The 18,430-nt window shown below is 41.7% G+C and overlaps 1 protein-coding gene across 1 annotated transcript in view; it reads left to right on the forward strand.

The window, feature by feature from the left end:
* The window catches only part of DIAPH1 (diaphanous related formin 1), a 93,484-nt gene that overhangs the window by 36,513 nt on the left and 38,541 nt on the right, over positions 1-18,430 (forward strand). Inside the window, exons 13-17 of the mRNA XM_082725323.1 lie at positions 144-259; positions 785-849; positions 2,145-2,324; positions 3,064-3,816; positions 4,665-4,779. Coding sequence (XP_082581449.1) covers positions 144-259; positions 785-849; positions 2,145-2,324; positions 3,064-3,816; positions 4,665-4,779 — 1,229 coding nt within the window. The remainder of the gene's footprint in view (positions 1-143; positions 260-784; positions 850-2,144; positions 2,325-3,063; positions 3,817-4,664; positions 4,780-18,430) is intronic.

Here is an 18,430-nt window from a genome sequence, read left to right on the forward strand (position 1 = left end):
CTGCTAGTTCTATGAAAAGGTCTTTTCAGGAACACGTCCCCTCAGGTCTCTCTCTTATCAAAGCAGTTAACTTCCTGATCCTGAATGCTTCAGAAAATTATATTTTGGTTTTCCTCTGATAGCCTTCTTCTCTTCTTCCATAGGCCACAGTACTATAAGTTGATTGAAGAATGTATTTCTCAAATAGTTTTGCACAAGAATGGGGCTGATCCTGACTTCAAGTGCCGGCATCTTCAGATTGATATTGAGGGGTTGATTGGTAAGTATGTTCCTCTGATCTGTCTCCTTAAAACATTGCTCTGCCTTTCATGTTTTCTCTTTCTTCCAGTGAAATTTTCAGGAAAGATATCTTTCTAGTCTCTAGGTATTTCCATTTTTGTCTTTAGGTGATAACCAACTTCTGTGCTAGGAATACAGAGACCTTTAGTTTATTGTTCTGTAAATCTAAAATTTACCCATACTCAAACATCACCTTACCTTTTGAAGGGACTTTACCTATTATCTGTGATTCCTGCTGGTCTCACAGATTCTTAAGTATCACTTGTGGGCGGGCACTCTCCAGGCCATCCAGCACGGTGGCCTTACTGTATAACAAGCACTCAGAAATTGCCTGTTGAACTTAACTGAAAGCTCCATTTCTTTGTCTAGAGCAGAACGTTAAGAAGGATAATAAAAATAAGCAAATGGATAAAAGATTGTCCTTTGGTTATATTGAAGGTTGGAGGTAGTAAGAGGGAAAGACAAGAGAACTGGGAGCTTCACTTACTTGACTCTTTTTTTTCAGATCAAATGATTGATAAAACAAAGGTGGAGAAATCTGAAGCCAAAGCTACAGAACTGGAAAAGAAGGTGTGTGTGTGTGAGAGATCAAACAATGGAGGGCCTTTCTTATTTCTTTTCTTCTTTTTTTCTTTTTAAGATTTATGATATTTTTTCTGACATGTGAAACTGTTACCTGTGGTATTTCGCAAGCATTCAGCACGCAGTAGCAGTTCCTGGGGGGGAACCTTTCTGGCATAGGTTCGTCCCTGGAGAAACTAACGTGGACATGATGTGGAGGAGTTAGTAGTCTGCAGTTCGGGAGCCCCTGGGTAGGACAGGAACTACAGGTGACTCTCATGTATAACAGTTCCTGGGGTTTTGCTGGCATCTCAGGCCACTTACCCCAGAACAACAGGGACTGGAATATGTCTCAATTCCTTTTTTCTCTTCAGTTGTTAGGACTTCTGTTGTGGTTGATGGGTTTTTCTCCTAGAAGCAGTTGGGATTATACACCATAGCTGCTCTGGTGTAAATGTCTTAACAATGTTAAAAATTTTTTTTAAATTTTAGGTTTGTTCTTGTTGTTTTTGCCACCCCTCCCCTTTTATTTTAAGCAAGCGCAGGGGGCAGTGGGGAAAAGAGCATAGGGAGAGGAAGAGAATCTTAAGCAGACTCCGTGCTGAGTGCTGAGCCTGACACAGGGCTCAGTCTCACAATTCTGAGATCGTGACCTGAGATGCAATCAAGAGTCGGATGCTTGACTGACCGAGCCACCCAGGCGCCCTGTTTGTTTTTTAATTGAAATACAGTTGACACACAATGTTAGGTTAGTTGTAGGTGCACAACATAGTGATTTGACAAGTCTGTACATTATACCGTGCTCTGCACAAGTGTAACTGCCGTCTGTCACCACACAACACTCTTATGATATGGTTCACTATATTCCCTCTGCTGTACCTTTCATTCCTGTGACTTACTCCATTTCTGGAAGCCTCTACCTTCCATTCCTTCACCCATTTTGCCCACCTCCACCCCCATTCCGTCTGGCAAATACCTCTTTTTTCTCTATTTATCAGCTCATTTCTGCTTGTTTTTGTTCGTTCATTTGTTTTTTCCATGTATAAGCGAAATCGCACAATATTTGTCTTAGGTTGTTTTATGTTTGTTTTTAGAACTCCCAAATTAGAGAGACTGGAAATAATCTCTGGTTCCCTCTTCTTTAACCCTGATTTTGAATTCAAAATTATAGTGGCCTTTTTTCCCAGTCCTTTCCTGGGAAAGTGAGCTCTGTAAAGGATTGGGACAAAACAGTGAATTTTGGGGAATAACACTCTGCTTCTTCCTGGACAGTTTACTAGGACCCTAATTCCTTTCTCCTTTAGTTGGACTCAGAGTTAACAGCCCGACATGAGCTACAGGTAGAAATGAAAAAGATGGAAAGCGACTTTGAGCAGAAGCTCCAGGATCTTCAGGGAGAAAAGGATGTCTTGAATTCTGAAAAGCAGCAGATTGCCACAGAGAAACAGGACTTGGAAGCAGAGGTGTCTCAGCTCACAGGAGAGGTAATGTCTGAGCAGGGAAGGCAGAGTGACCTGTGTGCCATCAGCAGCCTCAGGATGGGCCTGTCTTGGAGCAGGAGTCAGTCATCTTACTCCTAGGGAAGGTTTAGTTACCAATAGGTGATCTAGTTAGATGATGCATCTTTTAAAAATCATTTAAAAATCATCTTTTAACAATAGGTGATTGCATCTTTTAAAAATCATTTACTGTAACACACAAGATAGAAAATTTGGAAAATAAATAATATAGAGAATAAAAGGAGTCATAGAACTACCCAGGAATAAAACTAAAAGTCATCTCATAAATTCAGGAATAAAATCCCAAAAAACTAAATATGTTTGCTAATTTTCCCTTAGTTAAACTATTTCTGGGCAGATTAATGCCCACACTCTTTGCAGTTACAGTTATTTAAATGATACATGATATCTGATAACTTGATCACTTATGTGCCTATCTCACCAGAATATTTGATTTACTTGAACTTTGCATTTTCTAATTAAAGGGAGAATTTAACATAAAGATTAAAGTTGCTTTTTGAATGCAAAGCAAGCTGAACTAAGAACTTGAAGACCTGAATTCTAAATATCTATGTGACTTTAGGTGAATCATTTCATCTGTCTGACTCCTTTCAGTGTCTTCTTGCTTAAAAAGAGAACTCTGGATTAAGTAATTTTTAGGTCCTTTCCAACCCCAGTGGTCCCTGAAGTGGAGTGAAGAGTTCTTCCATTGATGTTCCTCTAGGTTGCCAAGCTGTCCAAGGAACTGGAAGATGCCAAGAAAGAAATGGCTTCTCTCTCTGCTGCAGTTACTGCTGTAGCCCCTCCTAGCAGTGCTACTGTTCCCCTTGCTCCTGGCACTGTTACTCCACCCCCAGCCCCTCCTTTACCAAGAGAGCTTACCATACCTCCACCACCTCCTCTTCCTGGAGGTGATACCATTCCTCCTCCACCACCTCCCCCTCCTTTGCCTGGGAATGCTTATATCCCCCCGCCCCCTCCTTTGCCTGGAAGTGTTGGCTCCTCTGTACCACCTCTTTTGCCTGGGGGTGCTGGCATCCCTCCACCCCCTCCTTTGCCTGGGGGTGCTAGCATCCTCCCACCCCCTCCTTTGCCTGGGGGTGCTAGCATCCCCCCACCCCCTCCTTTGCCTGGGGCTACTGTCATCTCCCCACCTCCTCCTTTGGCTGGGAGTACTGGTATCCCTCCACCCCCTCCTTTGCCTGGGAGTGCTGGTATCCCCCCACCTCCTCCTCCCTTGCCTGGAGGAGCAGGAATGCCACCTCCCCCTCCACCTCTTCCTGGTGGTCCTGGAATCCCTCCACCCCCTCCATTTCCTGGAGGTCCTGGAATTCCTCCACCTCCACCTGGAATGGGTATGCCTCCACCTCCCCCTTTTGGATTTGGAGTTCCTGCAGCCCCAGTTCTGCCATTTGGATTAACCCCAAAGAAGCTTTATAAGCCAGAGGTGCAACTCCGAAGGCCAAACTGGTCCAAGGTGAGAATTTCTGTCCATTTTTTCTTCAATAGATCTTAAGAAACCAATTTAGTTTCCTGCTTTGTGTTTTGTGCCCAGGTGGGCTTCCGTTTCTTATGGTTGGCAACTTTCTATCTTCAGGTTTCACTCTTGGCCTATGTTTACTCAGCACATACTAGGCATCTTCTGTGTGCCAGACATCACTTTGGAGAATTCTTTGAGCCTTTTACTCTGCTACAAAACCTAAACATATCCTTAAGTTAATGTTTTTGGCCTTTTCTTTGAGGATATGAGTGCCATGGTTATCCACAGTTTGATAATAGTCATTTCACCAGGCTGTAAGCTGCTGATAAAGGTGCTGATCTGAGAGCTGTGGATTGATGGATACGCTCTGCTATCTCTTCCCCGTAAATGAGCTATAGAGGACATGTGTTCATGGCACAGTATTATTTCCTCTCTGTGTTTGAGGCTCCTATGATTCTGCTTCAGCCTTCTGCTCCCAGAAACCAAATAAAAGGAGCTTAGGGGTTTACTTATAAAATGAACAAGTATGTCATAGTTAGCCAAATTGATGAGGAGAATATAATGTAGAATAAGGGAAGATGTGAAACACAGCCTCAGTACTTTTCAGTTTAGAGGATTTGAGGTTAGAAGGAGGATAAGCAGCATAAGTGAACCTAACTCTTGAATGAACTGGAAGCACTATGTCCTTCCATGTGGGGCACAGTTCTTCCGTGTCTCCAGTTGGTCACTCTAGTAAGACATTACTTAGAGCTACCACCCACCTCACCCGCATCTTGGTCAGTTTTCTAGGATGGAAAGTACAGGGCTCCACTTAGTAACACTTAACACCCTCCCCATATCCACAGTTTGTTGCTGAGGACCTGTCCCAGGACTGCTTCTGGACAAAGGTGAAAGAGGACCGCTTTGAGAACAATGAACTTTTCGCCAAACTTACTCTGACCTTTTCTGCCCAGACCAAGAGTGAGTACCTTCCTCTTTCATGCACAGGTCTAGTATAGACTTTGAGTATCCTTTAAGTCAGTCTCCCATTCCTGCCCTTCCCTGGGTGAGGATTGAAGAGGTGTTTTTTCCCATTCAGAAGAAATTAAGATATTTTTGTATTATGGGGACACTGGGGTTGGGAAAGAAAACTTGTGTTTTCGTATTTTTCTTCCCCAATGTTTTTCACCTATAAGTATTTTTTATCAGTATAACATGTTGGGGATATGAGATTAAGGTGACATAAAACTCATTATGGGGCCCATTTTGATAATACTTTTGAACGGATTCTGGCACTATCTTTAAGGTACCATCCCAGGCCTACAAACGTAATTAATAAGGGTTGGGCCAGTCTTTAACAGGTTAGGTAATTAAGTGACTGTCTACAATAACAACCATGTGTGATTCTTTTTCTTTTCTTCCATTTCTTTTCAATATCTGATGCTTTCATCTTCCTGGCCCTTTGTTCTTCCAGCTTCAAAAGGTAAGAATACAGAAGAGCCTTTTAATTGGGTATCTTGAACATTAGAGACAAGATGTAACAGATGTAAAGGAATTTCTCTTTAGAAAACTGAGATGAGATAAGTCGAAGCTGCCATGTAGTTGTTCTTTCTTCAGAAAGCGAGGGACTCCTTAAGTACTAATACCATCAACTTACATTACTGTTGTGTTTTATAGTCTTCCAAGTGCTATAACACATACTATTTCTTGGACCTGCCCAGAAATCTTAAGAAATAAGCAGGTTGTGTATTATCTCCATTCTGTAGGATGAAATGAATATATGTATCTTGTCCAAGGTCAAATGACCAGATCCAGTGATCTTGTCTTCTGGTCCATGGTTTTTTGCATAAATTCTTGCTTTTCTTTTTCACCTTCATATCTTCCCCTTTGTTCTAGAAGAACTGATCTGTTTTGCCCTCTTCTTTCTTCACTTCCTAATTCTTATGGTTTTGTGCTGCCTTGTGACAGGGCACTTGTAGTTATTTCCCCTGAGAGACTCAGTGTTTGAATTTAATGACAGTTATATAGCCTAATAATTTTGTATTTCCACCTTACAGTTTATTTGTTTCCTTAGAGGTATATTTTGACCCTAGTGATGAAAATTAAGTGCAACTTTGGAGCATTTCCCCCTCTTCTCTCTGCCACCCCCACTTCGCCCCCAGTAAATAAGCATTTAGTATTATTTTTTCCTTAAGTGAACTGATGGAACCAGCCTGCACTTTGTTCTGTGAAGGAGCCTAACACTAGTTAGGTGTGTCTACCTGAGAGTATAAGATTGCTGGGCTCAGGTGTGACCTCTTACCTTTCACTCAGGGCAAAGTGGCCTTGTACTCTAGAAGAGCTGTCATCCGCTGAACTAAAGTGCAGCCAAGGGGTTGACTTCCACCTGCTTAGTGAAAAATCCAGGGATAATGACTCTTTAGGCTATTCTAGTATATCAGTGAAGACTAGTTGGACAGAGAAACTCAAAATCAAATGATATCCTAATTTGTAAGTTCACAGAATCTACCCCTGCGTTGGCCTCTGGTATAAGTCCCTTTCTTACACATGTACTCTGAGCACCACTGCACCTGTATGCTGGCTGGGCCCCTTTCCTCCCACCTCGGCCACCCCCTTCTTCTGTACATTTGTATTACTAGTGATTATAGTGAGGTTTTCTGCACTTTCATGGTTTTCCTGGGCATTTTATTTTCACTGATAGTGTTTTAAAAATTGATAGTGTTTTATTTTTTTTTATTTTTATTATTATTATTTTTTTTAAGATTTTATTTACTTATTTGACAGAGAGGGATCACAAGTAGGCAGAGAGGCAGGCAGAGAGAGAGAGAGGAGGAAGCAGACTCCCTGCTGAGCAGAGAGCCTGATGCGGGACTCGATCCCAGGACCCCGAGATCATGACCTGAACTGAAGGCAGCGGCTTAACCCACTGAGCCACCCAGGCACCCTTGATAGTGTTTTAATTGATAGTGTTTTAAAAATACTCCAGCAACGGGCACCTGGGTGGCTCAGTTGGTTAAGCAACTGCCTTCGGCTCAGTTCATGATCCTGGAGTCCTGGGATTGGGCTCCCAGCTCCCCGGAGAGTCTGCTTTTCCCTCTGACCGTCTCTCTTTTCATGCTCTCTCTCACTGTCTCTCTCTCAAATAAATAAATAAAATCTTAAACAAAACAAAACAAAACCCCAGCAAGACCCTATCTTATCTTTTCTCATTTTCAGCCATGTAACCACATTTTTTTTTTTAAGATTTTATTTATTTGACACACAGAGATTATAAGCCGACAGAGAGAGATTACAAGCCATCAGAGAGGCAGGCAGAGAGAGAGAGAGGGAAGCAGGCTCCCTGCTGAGCAGAGAGTTCGATACGGAGCTCGATCCCAGGACCCTGGGATCATGACCTGAGCCGAAGGCAGCGGTTTAATCCACTGAGCCACCCAGGCGCCCTTGTAACCACATTTTTTTAATGCTCTTTCAGCTTTCAGATTCTGCCCTAGACTACTTTCTTTTCATTGAAGGTTTTTTTTTTTTTTAAGATTTATTTATTTGACAGAGAGAAATCACAAGTAGACAGAGAGGCAGCCAGAGAGAGAGAGAGAAGGAAGCAGGCTCCCTGCTGAGCAGAGAGCCCGATGCGGGACTCAATCCCAGGACCCTGAGATCATGACCCGAGCCGAAGGCAGTGGCCTAATCCACTGAGCCACCCAGGCGCCCCTTCATTGAAGGTTTTAACTTTCTACCAGCCTTGGCTCTTTTTTCCCCCCAAAAGTCATTCTTAGAAAATTTTATATCTTAATCTGGGAAAAAAAATGAATATGACTTGGTTGATTTAGTTTAATGGAATATTGATTTTCAGATAGTAGTAATCCATGCTACTAGATTGCTGCTCTTGTGATGAAGGAAATTCCTAGCTAGTCTTTAAATGTCCTTAGCTTCTTGGGCACCTGGATGGCTCAGTTGTTTAGGTGGCTGCCTTTGGCTTGGGTCATGATCCCGCAGTCCCAGCTAGGATCAAGTCCTGCATTCAGCTCTGCTCGGCAGGGTGTCTGCTTCTCCCTCTGACACCCACCCCCCCATGCCCGCGCGTGCTCTCACTCTCTCTCATAAAATAAAGAAAAAAAAAATTTTTTTTTTTTTAAAGATTTATTTATTTAACAGAGAGAAATCACAAGTAGACAGAGAGGCAGCCAGAGAGAGAGAGAGAAGGAAGCAGGCTCCCTGCTGAGCAGAGAGCCCGATGCGGGACTCGATCCCAGGACCCTGAGATCATGACCTGAGCCGAAGGCAGCGGCTTAATCCACTGAGCCACCCAGGCGCCCAAGAAAAAAATTTTTTTAAGTTAAAAAATATCTTTAGCTTCAGTTAGCACTTTCAGGTGTTAAATTGGCACTCTGTCTTAATTTCCTCGTTTTTCCATTAGGAAACACTAGGCGATATGTTCTCGAAAATTAAATCATGAGCAGTTTTCCAGACATTCTAAATCTTAATGATGTAATTTTCCTGTCAGATACAATCCTGAGTATTTACTGTTTACCTGACTGAGTGACCCACAACACTCAGACACAACAGAACTTCCCTGCTGCTCGTCACCCTTGCTGTGTCTGTTATCATTCATTTCCCCCAAATAAGAACCACCTCCCCCTTTTAAAAATTCTTTCTTCTTTGGATTTTTAATGTTGTCTGATTTATTTTTTCCTTCTCTGTTTACCTGCTCTCTTTTCCTTTGCATTAGTCTGTAAGTCTGTGATGCAAGAGGTATTAGAATGTTGGGGTGTGTTGAACGTGTCTCTTGGGAACAAAATAGGTGCTTTAATACCATTTGCAGGGGCCTCAGCTAGCCCGCCAGAAGTGCTGTAGGGACCCCATGCCATGTGTAACTCCCACTGTGATCGTGCTGACTAATTTGCCTTTGCCTTTCCTGATACGATTTTGAATAACTTCTCTTGGTGCTCAGGCTGGCAAACTCGGTTTAGACTTCCCGGTAGTCCCCCTTGCTCACAACAACCCAGAAACACTTAGTAAAAAAAGGCTTTGGTTTCTTAGTTAAAGTTTTTCTCAGCAAAGGAAAATCAAGCTTTAGCACCTTCAGAGGTGAGTGCTTAGAGGACCCACATCTCCTCAGTATGAAAGCAAGGATTCTTTTGCTTCTGGTACTTTAAACATGTCTAGTATAAAATTTCAGATCTTTATCCTTAATCCCGTTTTTTTAAAATAGGTAGCCAGTTTCAGTTTCCAGTCTCTTATTCATAGTCTTACTATTGATGATACAGTTAAATGATAGATGAATACTCATTACCACTCCGTAAATATTCTGTCCTTCAGATAAGGAATTAGAGACACAGCTTGAATAATTTTCCTAGGCTATATCGTAAGTGCCAGAGACCAGATTCAGACCCCGGGGTGTGTGACTTCTGCTTCCCAGAGGCCTATGTCCTTGTCCTAAGAACTTCTGGAAGTTCAGATCCAGACAAAAGATGAAAGAAGGGGATTTGCTGGCTTTTGCCACCACTTCATTCATTCAGGCACTTCTCTTTAGTCCTTGAACTGGCAGGTGACTCTTAGTACAGAAAAGGAGCAACAGATTAGGGAAATTAGGTGAAATGCTGGATATTTAGGGGTAAAGAAGAGGAAACATGTTCTGTTTCTAGTATATTCAACTGTAACAGAATGAATCCAATTGGAGAAATAAGGCCTGCTTATCTAGTCCAGTGAAAGCCCTGCTTAGATGATTTTAGGCCATTGATTACCAGATTTGATGAGGAAGTTATTTGTACATGAAGTTTTCATAATATTGCATTATTTCCTCTCTCACTTGATAAACACAGGTCACTGTTATTTGTCAGACATGGCTGTATCCCCCTTATATTTTACTGATAGCCAAAACTTCCTGTATACTCTAGGAATAGACATTAACAAGAACACCCGCCTCACTCTTTACACCTGCCTCCTGTGGTCAGGGATCTCCAGTCACTGCGTCATTATGGTTCAGGAAGACGTGAGCCTTTGTATTCAGAGAAGAAACCAGAGAGGCGAGCCAGTCTTCTATGTATACTACATTTTCTCAAACAAGATTAGTCTCTTGTTTTTGAACTCTTGACTTCCTATAAATCATAGATTTACTCTGTTTATTCTTTGTCAGGGAATATTATGAATTCAGAGCTGATAGGCAGTACTATAAAACTTTGAGTTCTTTGCACTTTCTTACCATCCTTATGGCGATCAGCAAAGAGTGTTTTATTGTAGTCTCTTTGTTGACTCTCTTGAATTCCTTGGGAACGTGTTCAGTAGTTAAACTTTTTTTTTTCCCCCTAACTTTTTCGGGGGAGCATTTTCATCACTGTGGTGACCGAGGTCATTATTTGTATGAATGAGATAACTAGTTTTTCATTCAGCTTTCTCTCTTTTATTCTCTTTTGTTGATGACATGATCCCATGAAAAATAGTATGTGTTGAAACTGTGGGAAGTGCTAACTGATGTCCTAAGTATAGTGGCAATTTCCTGTTTAGGTTTATTCCTTTCTTCCAAAAACCTTTGGAGCTTCTAAGGTCCATAAGCTAGTTACTCTCGGTACGTGTGCATTGGTCAATATGTAGTGTTAGACCCCCTCCCTGTTAAAGTATGAGGTGCACTGTGGGAATTTTGAGCATCAGAACAGTTCTCCAGGTGGTTTTCAGCAGTAATTTAGAAAGAACTCTGGTAAAAAGGAAGATCTTGACCGGGAGCTAAGAATTTTATAAACAATAACTGTATTCTAGTTAGGGTTTGACTCTTTGTCAAACCCAGTGCAGACTTCCCGATAGCCTGCAAGAGCCCAGGGTTTGTGCTCTTGTCCCACAAGTCACAACTGTTGGCAACAATAGTCTCTTGCTCTCCCAGAGCTTTGTTGGTTCAGTCTTCAAGAACAGCCTGTGGTGAGGAAGTAATCCCTTCTCTCCCTTGAGATTGAAGGGTCTTTTTTTCTTTTCCCTGTAATCGTGTTCTTTTTCCTTTCTTTTTTTTTTAAGATTTTGTTTATTAATTTGACAGAGAAAGACATGGCGGAGAGAGGGAACACAGCATGGGGAGTGGGAGAGGGAGAAGCAGGCTTCCTGCTGAGTGAGCCTGATGTGGGACTCCATTCCAGGAGTCTGGGATCATGACCTGAACCTAACTAAGGCAGGTGCCCAGGCACCCCATCCCTGTGATCCTGTTCTGTCCACTAGGTGGCACTCCTTCAGTTGGATCTTTATCAGGAAATGTCCAAGTGAATCTTTAGTTTCTGCAACATGAACCCCTTGAAACAAAATTTTGTTAGAGCTCAACATACTCCACCTTATCAGTGAGTCTCTTCGCAGAAAGATGTCTGTTCTATCAGTTCCTTATTCCTCTCAAGTGTATAGAATAAGGACTTGTGCTATTTAAGTGAGTTTTTGTTGGGATTGTTGTCTTTCAATTACTAATATTCTTGGGTTCTGAGTAGGATCAGACTATTAGTGCAAAGTGTTTGGGAAGTTCCATTATATCAAATGGTACTTCCTTGTGATTTAAAAAAATCTGGGGCATCTGGTTTCCTCAGTCATTTAAGCATCCAACTCTTGATTTCAGCTCAGGTCATGATCTCAGGGTTATGAGATCAAGCCCCATGTCAGACTCGGTGCCAAGCATAGAGCCTGCTTAAGATTCTCTCTCTGCCTCTCCCTTTGCCCCTCCCCCCCACCAATCTTCTGCTTGCACGAGTGTAGGTGTGCACTCTCTCTCTCTCTAAAAAAGAAAATAATAATAAAAGACCTGAATCTAGTTCTGTCACCTAGCGTTATGATGAGCCCTGCACATTTGGATTGTCCTCTCTCATCAGGAGCATAAAAAAATAAACTACCCCCTCTTACATACCTCTTTCTACTCCCAACCTTTCCATCACTATTTACCTTGAATTTCATTGTATCTAATACTAGCTTGTTTATCTTGGCTTATATTACTTCCTATAGGGAGCCCCAGACTTCCAGGGCACCCTCACCTCCCATATTCGAATCGCAGGAAGGCTCTTTATATCTCCTGTTCAGTTTCCTCCTCTGATCATCCCTGAGTACCTGAAACCCATTCTTTGTGCCCTCTGGAATTCGTGTTCCATTACTAGAAGAAGCTCCTCTGACATCAGCTTCACCTTGGTGATCTAACAGAGACCTGGCTTTCCCTCAACACTGCTTTCCTTCTTGCCCCCTCATGTAGTGGGTTTTTCCTCCCATAAACCTCATCCCAGTGGACATGGACCCAGAGATGGTGTAGATGTCTTCTTTGTTGTTTATTGCCACTTTCAGATCATGCCACCATTTTCTTTGCCAGAACCCCATAATTTTGAATCTCATGACATCAACCAGTTCCTCTCTCAGCACCAGTCATCTACGAACATCCCAAGTTACTCCTTATTTCTTAGCCAGGTTGGCTGTTCCCGCTCTTGGCGGTACTCCCTGGCCACTTCCATCTTAGTTCTTAGCAATTATACACAAACAGGTGGTGATCCTACCAATGTGCTGGCTTCACAGTTCCTTGAATTGTTCTTTTCCAGTGATCTTGTCCTCTACCTTACCCTACCCATTCAGCTGCAGTCTTTCTCCAGTCTTAACTTAATGCCACCCATGTTCTAGCTTTTTACGTCTCTCTTTTTAGGACCGGGACTGCCACAGTCCTCTAGCCCCACTGGGACGTCCAGTCCATTTGTCCTACCCCCTTTCACTGTGTTTCTGCTCCTTGATGACTTCCCTCTCCTCCTCAGCTAAAATTCTGTGGCTAATCATTATAATAATGACTGTCTTTGATGTTTTCCCCTTCCATTACCTCTTTCTGATTTCATCATAGTTGATTGGCAAAACAAGTCTTGTCTCTCTCCACCCTGCACAGGTAGTACAAGTGAATGTGACTGAAAAAAAAAAAACAAACACCTGGTCCTCCTAGATAGACTTTGTCCCCTTGGCTTTCAGGAGAGCAGACGTTCTTACTTACTCTCCTGCCTCCCTGACTATTCATTCTTCTGGCTCCTGTCTGCTCAGTTTGCATTGTTGCATGCCCCCTTGGTCCTGCCAGGCAATTGAATATTAAATACTTTGAGTTCGTTCAACTTCCCATTCTCTTAAATGATTATTTCACTCTTTCTGTCTTCAGAGACCCAACACCCCCATTTTCATTCTCAGTTGAGCATGTTTTTCTTCCTGCTTCAATGAGAAAACTGAAGCCGTTGGAAGAGGCACTTCTGTGGACATCTACCATTACTGTACCCATTCTCTGTCTTCCTCTCTGTTACCATGGTCCTGTCTAAAGCCAGTCCTGTACTTCATTTCAACAAATGCATAGAGTACACTAAAAAATTAAAAAATCTCCCTCTCCTTTGCTGGAGTGACCGTGGTTAACATACCTTTCACCTGCATGTGTTACTCTAATAAAGGAACAAATGAAATCCTTTTCTTTTGTAGCTCAGGTGGGGGAAATATGGGAAATTTTCATAGAAGTTTGCCAGAAATTTAAGGGGCAGGGAAACTGAAGATAAAATTACATAAATATGAGCATATATACATTTTTAATGTAATCTTGTTGATCCCCTCTGGTAGATACTGTTTTGCATTTTGCTTAATATGATTCAGCACCTCTTGATACCATTACACAGAGATGCATCTCATTATTTCTAATAGGTAGTTGTATTCTTTTTTTTTCTTTTAAGATTTATTTATTTCAGAGAGAGAAAAAGTGAGCACAATTGGGATGCAGGGGAGGAGAGAGGGAGATGGAGAGAGAATCTCAAGCAAACTCCCTGCTAAGTGCAGAGCCCCATGTGGGGCTTGATCCCAGGACCCTGAGATCATGACCTGAGCTGAAATCAAGAATCAGTTGGTTAACTGACTGAACCACTTGCATGGATAGTTGTATTTGGTGAAATGCAATATAAATTTGTACAGCTGATCCATTAGTGAGAAATGACCAGTTTTAATATTATAAGTAGTACTGTAGGAAAAATCATATTTATCTGTGTGTTCTTGCATTTCTGCACAGTGAATTCTATTTTTTTTTTTTTTTAAGATTTTATTTGTTTGTCAGAGAGAGAGGGAGAGAGAGCGAGCACAGGCAGACAGAATGGCAGGCAGAGGCAGAGGGAGAAGCAGTCTCCCTGCCGAGCAAGGAGCCCAAAGTGGGACTTGATCCCAGGACGCTGGGATCATGACCTGAGCCAAAGGCAGCCGCTTAGCCAACTGAGCCACCCAGGCGTCTCAGCACAGTGAATTCTTAAAAATAAAATTTGGGGGCACACACTGCTGGGTGTAGGATTGTACCTACACACCCAGCAGTGTGTGCCCCCAAATTTTATTTTTTTACCCTTCCATTAAAAATAAGAAACTACTTACTGTAACATCTGATAAGGGAAACTGATACCTCGTTTTAATCTGACCATTAACAAGATTGCACCAGAAATTTTCCTTCATATATTGACTCTTTGTTTCCTCATCTGTAAAATGAGACAGATAAACCTAAAGATATTTCGTAGTTTGAAACTTCTGGGCTTGTTTTGTTTTTTTCTTCTTTCTGCTTGCATAAGCTGTCTTTGGTGTTGCCTGCTCATCAACTGAAACTCCTTTGATTGTTTACTAAAAATGCTTGTAGTGTTTTCTTTGTTTTAATATGTGTTTCATTCTTTTTTGCTGCACTGAAGTCTGGCATTAGAAATTGCTGCTTGTTAAAGAGCTACACTGATGCAAAACTGTGAAACCTTTGCATGAAGGTTGCTGGTTTAGTTTCCACAGAAGACTTACTGGTGGAGATTTAGGGAGGGTGTCATCAGATAAAGATAATTAAACTTTAATTCTTTCTAAACTGTAGGAATTTGATACATCTGCAGTGTACAGTATGCACTTTCTCCTTTTCACCACCAGATGGCACATGGATCGCTTCTGTTTTGGATGTGTCATTGTTATGTCTGGGAGTGATGCAATCACGTTAGAGAGAGCCGACCTCTGTTGGTTTCAAATACCAACTGCGTGGTATGCTGCCCTCTATCAGCCAGGAAATTCATTTGGAGGACTGATCAGTTAATTACAACAGGAAGCTGTTAACTTGCTGTTTTACAAAAGGGTCCTCCCCCCTTACAGCTTTTATAGGAGCAACATTGTATTTTTTGGAGGGCACAGAGGCTGGAGAATATTTTCGTTTTTGTTTCAGTCTGGTGACTTTGTGAAAGCATAGACTTCCTTTTAAAGTGCTAAAAGAGAAAATTGTTTTTTACCAGCTTGGTAGTTAGTTATGTACATATTTGTGACCCCATGATATACATATTCCTAATCCCATCTCTGTCTACCCTGAATAGTTACTTGAAGCACATAATACAACTCGCTGCTGATTATATACTCATAATTTCCCAGAGACTATATGCTGTATTTGTTTCCTTGACAGAATTCCTTGGCCTACTTTGGGGAGAGTTTGCTGGTGCAGAAAAGTTTTTACTGTCAACCTCTTTGTTAACTCCTAATTATCCCAAGATAAACCCAGTTTTAGAGCCTCTTTCTAGCTATTCGAACTTCAGTGTGTGCCTCTAGTACTCTTCTTGACACACATAGACTGAAGCTATATCTTTTAAACCTAAGGCATCATCCAGCATTATCTGCAGATTTCAGATTTGATATTTGATAAAGTGTCTTTTTACATGGTGTGAGGCTTCAGCCAAACAGTAAGGGTATCAGTATTGTGTAAACTTCTGTCATCTTGAAGTCAGTCTCTACACTTATATGTCTTTTTCTGTCAGTAATTCCCAACTAAAGTGTGTGTAAGGATTACATAAGGAGCTTGTTTGTTAAAGATACGAATTCTTGGGCTGTTCCTCCAGAGTCAAAGTTGCAGGGACTGTAGGAAGAGAAGGTTCTAATAAACACCTCAGGTAAGTTTGTGGTGGTAGTTGCAGTAACCTGGCTGGATCCATGGCTTACGTTTTTATTTAGTTTCCATTTTCCAGAAAAAGCTGCTCTGCTTTTTCTCATGATAATGTTTTGATGTCTTTCTGAGAATTGGATAAGTATTACCCTTGTTTTTATGGAGATCCTACAGATCAGTTAGTGGGCAAGCTGACATTTTCTGTGGACTGCTAACATTTTGGAGGCTCTACTTCAGGGGCACTTGTTTTTACAAAATTTTTCTCTTGCCATCTTCTTGGCCAGATCTCTCATTAGGCATCTTTGAAGGATGTTTTGAAGAGGTTCTCTGAGTCTGTGAAGTAGCTAGGAACCACTGAGAGACTGGGGAGTCTGGAGGACAGATGATGGGAGATCTCTTGGGTTGTATAACAAAGATGGAGTTGTGTCAGTTCAGGATGTCCAGACCAGGATGAAGGGGCTGCAGCTATGCAGATATAACTCTTGTTCTTGTTCTTATTCAGTTAGTCCCTCACCATGCAGAGTAGGAATCGGAGATGCATGGAGGAGGAGATGTGGGATCTAGGAAATGGCAAGAGCAGAGGTGGGCTTTGGGATAAGCAGGAGAGTGAGTGACCCAGTGTTCTCAGGCTGCTACTTGGTGGAGCCGAAAGCAACTGCCTCAAGGGAACAGCACTGTTCTCAGCATCCCTTACATGATTCAGAATTGTTGGATATGACTTACTTTTCTGCAAATATGGGACTAGTCTCCCTGCAAACATGAGATTAGAGACAGACCAGTTTTCAGAATGCACTCAGCATATCTCCAACTGTGGGTAATTCATCGGAGGCTTTTTTGTTTTTGTTACTTGTTTTTCTGCATAGGTAATCTAGGTAGTTGAGAAGTCAAGATAAAGTATAAAGAACTCTCATTGCCACCCTAGTGTTAACCCATCTCAGCCCTCCCCTCCCTACCCTTAGATGTCATTGTTTTTCTTACTTTTTAAAAAATATGCAATTGTAAACAATTGCAATTGTTTTTTAAAAATGCAATTGTAAACAAATACTGATCAAGATTCTTATCCTCCTTCCTTACCAAAAGATAATGTACTATCTGTATTTTTCTGCACCATCTATATCTTAGGGATTTTTCATATCAGTACATAGAGATCTTCCTTATTTAAAAAAAAATCATAAATTTTCAATAAGCATGCATAGCTTTTCTAATGAAACTAGGATAAAACCAAATATATGGTAATGGAGCAATTTGTCCCTTTTTTGAAATGCTAGCTGCAACAACTTAGCATGCCTGTGTTTGCTGTTGTTCTCCCTGCAAACTCTGTTATGGAATAAATGATTAAACACAACAACTCTAAATGTATGGCAGTTCTGCCAGATGGAGCCTTCCAGCCATTGTGTTGTGGAGAAGAGACACTTGAAAAGTTCTGCCCTGGTCCCTTCCGGGCACCTGGCCTCCCTCTGGAGCATTATATTCCTGAGCAGGGGCAGAGGTTTATCTCACTAGCATAGGGGTGCTACTCCATAGAGGGTTATGGTCTTCAAAGGAGAGGGATGACCTACTTCATTCTTTTCTTACTTCCTTCTCAGTTTTTGTTCTGGAGATAATCGCTCTGGAACTTAGTACACTGTAACTGTTGTGTTTATAATTCTTGACATTCTTGACATTTGAAGTATACTTTAAATGCTGAGGATTGAGTGTTAGGCAGGAAAAGCAGGATACTATTATGTACAACCCTCATCATAACTGTGTTTTATAGAAAAAGTGCAGAAGTAAAAGATTGGAAGGGAATATATCAGAATACGCTTAACAGTTTGTTAGGGTGCTTGATTTCTTTTCCTTCAGTTTCTCTATACTGTTGCCATCTTTTTTTTTTTTTTTTTAAAGATTTTTATTTATTTATTTGACACAGAGAGAGAGAGAGAGAGCCAGAGAGCACAAGTGAGGGGAATGGCAGAGTGAGAGGGAGAAGCGGACTCCCCACTGAGCAGGGAGCCTTACCTGGGGCTCAATCCCAGTGCCCCTGGGATCATAACCTGAGCTGAAGGCAGACATCATCTTATTCTTTTAATGGGAAGAACAAAAGGGTTAAGAAGAAAGTCTGCTAGTGGCCAAGATGCTTTAAAAAGGGGCTTTTAGAAGCGCTTGGACCTAAGAAATGAATATTTACAAAGCAGAATGCAAATATCCAGTTCTACAAAGCAGGTGACAGTCTCTGTACTTGTCTTCTCGTGATGATTCTAGCCTGCCTGTCCTCGAAAAATCAGATTCCAATTTAAAAAGCTATTTGTTCTTCTCTCGGCATCCTTGGATAAGGGAACCCCAGTTATGTGAGAGAAGGGCTTTGGTAACCCCACATATGATGCAGGATGGGATGGAATCTTTTGCTCCTTGCTGATCCTATGGTAATCCCAACTCTGTTCTTAGAGTCTGTAATTGTTTCATTATCTATTCGATTAGAATATAAGGTCGTGTGTGTGTGTGTGTGTGTGTGTGTGTGTGTGTGTGTGTGTGTGTTTAAATTTCCTCTTGGAAAGAAAAACTGCTGAAATCCTTGAAGGAAGACTGACCCCTTTTCCTCTTCTGCTTGCATTCCTATTCTGCTTGCATTTTTCTTTTCAGCCACGGGGTGTGCGCAGTTGAGCTGTTTTGGCTCAGATTCCAGATTGTGAGGTCAGAGACTAGGGATTGGTGGAGAGTATCAGGTGACTTTCGGTTAACAGTGACGACGGTCTTGCCCTCCCCCCCACCCTTTCT

The sequence above is a fragment of the Mustela nivalis genome (genome assembly GCF_964662115.1).
Source record: "Mustela nivalis genome assembly, chromosome: 3".
NCBI lineage: Eukaryota > Metazoa > Chordata > Mammalia > Carnivora > Mustelidae > Mustela > Mustela nivalis.